At 39.6% G+C, this 5897-nt stretch overlaps 1 protein-coding gene across 1 annotated transcript; it reads left to right on the forward strand.

Annotated features, from left to right (window-relative positions):
• Positions 1-4345: 4345 nt before the first annotated feature.
• LOC105441857 (allatostatin-A receptor-like) lies at positions 4346-5386 on the forward strand. The gene has a single exon (XM_011673406.2). The coding sequence runs from the start codon at positions 4346-4348 to the stop codon at positions 5384-5386; it is 1041 nt and encodes a 346-aa protein (XP_011671708.2).
• The last annotated feature ends 511 nt before the right edge of the window (positions 5387-5897 follow it).

Consider the following 5897-nt stretch of genomic DNA (forward strand, 5'->3'; position numbering starts at 1 on the left):
TTTATTTTTTGGCGGGGAGGGGGGGGGGGGGAGTGAGGAGGAGGCAAGAGCCCTTCGCCGAAGTTCGCCCCCCCCCCCGTTTCCCTCTTTTCTTCTTATTATTCTTTCTTTCCTTTTATCTTCTCTTTCCCTTTCCCTTTTTTCCTTTCTCTCTGTCTCCCCCAGCTAGGGCTGGTTTTGTTTACGAAGCGCCCGTCAGGAGAGTAAACGATAGAGTACACGATAGAGTACACGATAAAATTGACGATATCGTGAACTTTATATCGTGAACTTTTCACGATAAAATTCACGATATCGTCAATTTCATCGTGAAAAGTTCACGATAAAGTTCACGATATCGTCAATTTCGTGAATTTCTTCGTGAAAAATATGCGATAAAATTGACGATATCGTGAATTTTATCGCATATTTTTCACGATTTAGTCTATTCGCGATGTCCCTTCAGGGCCACCATAGCTCAGTCTCTCCGCTGCTCAGCATCATCATTATCTACCCCCCCTCCTCTTCCTCTCTTCTCTCCCTTTTACTCTCTCCCCTCCCTCCCTTTCCTATCTTTCTCCCCTCTCCCTCTCGCACACAAACTCTCTCTCTCTCTCTCTCTGTCTCTCTCTTTCTCTCCCTTTCTCCTCCTCGTTATAACTCATCTTCGCTTAGTCAACAATCTTACTCGATAAAATCTCACAACGACAAAATTAAAGCTTACATACAGAATTGTTTACTTGACCCGGTTCAATTTTTCTTTAGGATAGAAAATAAAGGACAAGAAAATTCTGTCAACATGAATTAGAAATGACCTTCACTTGATACTTCCCATCAAAAAGAAAAACGTGACTTTTCAGAAACCAGAGCTCTACGTACGGAGATGATTTCGTGTTTAATAATAAATTCACGGTCGATTTTTGTCTATTCTGCTCTCATTGTGTTTAGAGGGAAGGGTATATTATCTATTCTAATATTTCCTTTTATCCTAGTGCATGTTTGCGTTCATGCCCTTCGTTTACGTCGTATCAGGTGTACCATGACCTTTATGTGTGGATCGAGGTAGGGGAAGGGGTGGGGGTGGTAAAAATATCATTGACATACCATTTAAACATTTCCCAAACTACGGTGTTTTGTGCAAGAGGTGGGTGGGGAAGTGAAAGCTTGGGAATGCATCCAAGGGAATTCCCCTTATATAGCATATCATATTATTGTATTAATTATTAAAATATTGTGAAGGCCTATCATCCACTCTCTCTCTCTTAAAGATAAGGTGAGTTCTGGTCATCCGATTGCATTGTGAAAGAAAAGGTGTGGAATGGATAAGAAAAAAGTTGATCATGTATAGCATGTCAGTATTGATGTGTACTGCAAGGTTCTGGAGTCATCAAAATCATAATAAATTTGGCCCAGTCTTGGTAAAGTAACAAGCACTGTACACAGAAAGATGTATAATGGGACTATACAAAATTAATGGTGTCGGGGCTACTAACCTTGATTTCCTAATATGCTTATTACTCAGCCAGTATACATTTTCTACAAATTTGTGTTGGCATATGACATTTATTTGTAATCTTGAACATTCAGTGTAAGTTTCGATGGTTTGATTCTGTGAGAATTCATTTTTTTTTTACCAGCTATAGAACTCACCTTTATCTTTAATGTGATCTCAGTGTGATCTGGACTATTTTACAAATACCAAAAAACCATTTCGAAATCTAAGATCCAAGACTTGTTTAATTATGGTGAACGTGTAACAAAATAATTGTCCTCCTTTGTTTCAGTTTAATCTCTATTTGATCTCAATTTCGATCTTTTATTATTCATATTGGAACACCAATGCATTCCAGAGAAATTATTTTCACGTGATATTCCCCGGCACTGTGTTTTTTTTTTCCGTTTCCACATAACAATAAGAGGAATGAGAAAGCTCATAAAGTATTCATCACCCAGGCGCGGATCTACGGGGGGGGGGGTTTAGGGGGTTTAAACCCCCCCCCCCCTTGGGCGGCCCAGAAAAAAAAAGAAAAAAAAAAAGGGAAAAAAAAGAAAAAAGAAAGAAAAAAAGAAAGAAAAAAGAACGCACGCTGGAGAGAAACCCTTTCAAGTGCAAATATTGTGAGAAGATATTCAACTCATCTGGTAACTTAACCAAACACATGATAACTCTGGATATAACTGTGTATTAAACTGTTACTTGATTTAAAAAGACGTTATCATGCACTGCTTTTTATGGTCTCCATTGTGTTAATAGATGCCAGGAAAACATCACTTACGGGGTTCAAATAAACACCCCAAAAAAAATCGGCTCGCCGCTTCGCGGCTCGTGGACGATGCTCTGCATCGTCATTATTTTGGTCAACCCCCCCCCCCCCTTAGCAAAAAGCTAGATCCGCCCCTGTCACCTCATTTTTTTCCTCCAGAAATTATTCTACTCTTTAATGGTCGATGCGATTTAATAGATGTATTTCTGACAATCCAATCATTGAAATGATAATAATTATAATAACCATAAGGCGTTAAATAAAAATATATTGCCCTTTGCGACCGACCCGAAAATCTTGAAATCTACGGTCGGCTTTAAAAAAAAGTTTAATGAATAACTAAAATAGGTTTTAAAGCATTCAAAAATGAGAAATATCAGCCCAAAGAGGGAGAAAAAAAAAAGATTTCTGACCGACCGACCGATCCATGTTTTGGCACCTAAAGGGCAATACAACCTCATCATTTTAGCAATTAGACTTATTACATCATCCCCATATTACTGTCCGAGTATGCCATTATCTAAGAAAATGAATATTTTACCAATCTCTGAATTAATTTCTATGAACTCTCTTATTTTTATGTATAAATACCAGTCTGGATTTTTACCAAAAATATTTGAAAATATGTTCACCCTTAATTCGTCTGTACATAATTACAACACTCGTCAATGTAAATTATTTCATCAACCTAAGATTTCCACTTCCATAGCCTCAAACTCCTTCCGTGTAAAATATATTAAATTTTGGAACAGCCTTGATCACAGTATTCAACAAAGCTCTACTCTGTCAAAATTCAAATTTTCTATATAAAGACTGTATCTCACCAATATTAATACGTGCTAAGTAGATATATAAAATGTATTAATTAATTATAATTTTCTTCTCCTATTTCATGAGCTCTCTCCACTCCTACAATTTACTCTTTCTCTTTGCTTTTCACCATGCCTACTCATTCTAATTTTTTTCTTCTGCAATACTGACTCCCCCCCTCTCTCTCTTTCTCTCTCTCTCTCTCTCTCTCTCTTTCTCTTTCTCTTTCTCTTTCTCCTTCTCCCTATGTATTCCTTCCCTATGATATTTTACTATATCTCATCTATCTTATTGTGTGTGTATGCTAGTGAGTGTATGCTAGGGTGTTTGTATGTCTGTGTGTGGACGTGTACCTGTATCTGTCTATTTAAAGTAGTTGTTAAGATGATCACAATTTCCTAATTTATATTTAATTTGCTGTTTTATCATTTTCGCAAATGTTTAGATATTTCTGTAACAAAGTTATAAATCTTATATTGTATACCGGGGCCCTGCTTACAAGCAACCTGCTTATTAAGGGTATCCCTCCATGTTTATATTGTTATTTTAATACAATGTGTCAATACTATGTTATATTTGTTCTTTTTTAAAGATGAAAAATAAATTGAAATTGAAAATTGAAATTGAATTTTATGTCTAATAGTAGAGTCTAGTATGAGTGCTCAATTGTGTGGCACATTAGGGACTTTTAGATTTGCACGTCGACATAGTTGACTGCTAGGTGTGACGTCCTTATAATGCACTGGGAGTGCCTTAAAAGGACGTCACAGTGCCTTAAAAGGACTTCACACGTAGCAGTCCACTATGTCGACGTGCAAATCTAAAGTCCCTATTGCCACTCCTGGCGCTCGAATAGCTTAATGAATAATTAATTACCGCCGGATACCCATTTGCCTCGCCTGAATTGCGAAATTGTTTGGTCCTACACGAGCGCGAATGAAGTACATGTATGTGGAAAATACAATCTAGCGTAGTAACATTAATTGCTCCCTTTTATATTAGCTGATTATGCTTTCAGGTGATTAATTTGTCTACTTGGTTCGAAGTCATTATCATATTGAAAAGGATTTGTGAACAAATATAGACATCTCAATCTCTCCAAGTAATCTAGAATTGAACGATTTTTCTAGCGACATGAAGAGAATGCGTGTGCACATAGACTGGAATATCACGCTGGTGGCTTCTTTCCAATTCTTGTAGAAAATCTGACAAGTATTAGGAGGTATCAAATTATAATCTATCTCATAAATATGGATTTCACAACAATAATGAGAGTAATAAACCTGACGACCATGACGACCAAAGTGGATTTGGCCCCGAATGCGACCACCGAAATCGAATGGTCATGGAGGCAGATCGATTGGTCCTACTCTAAAATACTTCAGCTATGTTCTTCTGTTCTTGGGATAGTGGGTAACATGTTGGTTATATTAGCCCTCCGGAAGCGACGCGCTGCTGGCCGTTCGACCGATACCTTGATGAGCGCTTTGGCCTATGCGGACTTCTTGACGTCTATCTTTAACATCCCTGTGCCATCCGCGGCAACAGTTCCGGACTCACCTCTGGGGCAGTTTTACTACAAGATGACCCTACCAGGGTTTTTTCTCTTCGTTGCCTTCACAGCATCAAGCTACATCCTCATGGCGATATCCATAGAACGGTTCTTAGCTGTTGTCTACCCACTGCAGTTCAACCAACTCATGGCCCGGAAGCAGATGCTGTTCATTTTGATATCCATCATCTGGATCATCTCCTTTCTGGTCTATGGCATCTTCATCGCGACGGCGGTGATCGCAAATGCGGAGACCCACACATGTACGCTGTACTTCCCCACCAAGGCCGCTAAGGTCACGCTCGGATACTTCATGTTCATCTACCGCTTCGTCCTACCTGTCCTTGTGATGCTGATAACCCAGGTGTTCATTGCCTGCAAGCTTCATCGCCACTCTGTTCACTTCAAGGACCAGGGAGCCGTGTCCTTCCACATCAAGGCTTGTAACCGCGTCCTCAAGCTCATGGTCATCGTCATCATCGTCTTTATCATCACCTGGGGCCCAGGCCAGTTCAGTTTCTTTCTCTTCACCATCGGCGTCGTACCACCCACCTACATCGGAGGTCCCTTGCACAAGCTCATCATCGTTTTCACCACCTATAATTCGTGCGTGAATCCCGTTATCTACATCGTGTGGTTCCCAGAATTTCGTATGGCCCTGCGACAGCTCTTCTCGTGTAAGCCTTCGGCAGCAGCACACTCTGAGGATGCAAAACTTGAATCCAAAACTGAATCGGTCCCTGTCTCCAGACACACCTCCAACATGTCAAATAATATTTAAAATTCTCTTAAGTCATATAAAGGAAAAAAGTCAACATGGTACCTTATGTTTCAGTATTGACGTTTAACAAACTTTTTTGATCTGTATCATAATGAAGGAGAACAGTATTGACCACGCAATAGCCCCGGCCCCCCACTCCAAGAACGGACGGACCCCATGCGTGTTGCCAAAATGTCCTTTTCGTAACAAAAGAAAAAGGTCGACCCGTATTGACTTTACAACACCGGACTTTTGCTGAAAGGGGGGGGGGGGGTCGGTTGGAACATTATGCGTACCCTAAATAACACTGAGTGGGGGGGGGGGGCGGGGCAATAGCATATAGACTGCAGTAGTATACTGTACCTATTTATTTCTAGAACATGGGAATGGTACGGTAAACAAGAAAAATGACATACAGACTTTGTATACAAGTAATGTTGTTTCTCATTGTATTTTCTTCAGCAACCATTTTCCTTAATAATTAATTTTCATCACTTGTTTTTAACTACAGAAATGAGAGGTCACGTGAAAC

Source organism: Strongylocentrotus purpuratus, unplaced genomic scaffold, assembly GCF_000002235.5.
Source record: "Strongylocentrotus purpuratus isolate Spur 01 unplaced genomic scaffold, Spur_5.0 spur5_scaffold_13, whole genome shotgun sequence".
Lineage (NCBI taxonomy): Eukaryota > Metazoa > Echinodermata > Echinoidea > Camarodonta > Strongylocentrotidae > Strongylocentrotus > Strongylocentrotus purpuratus.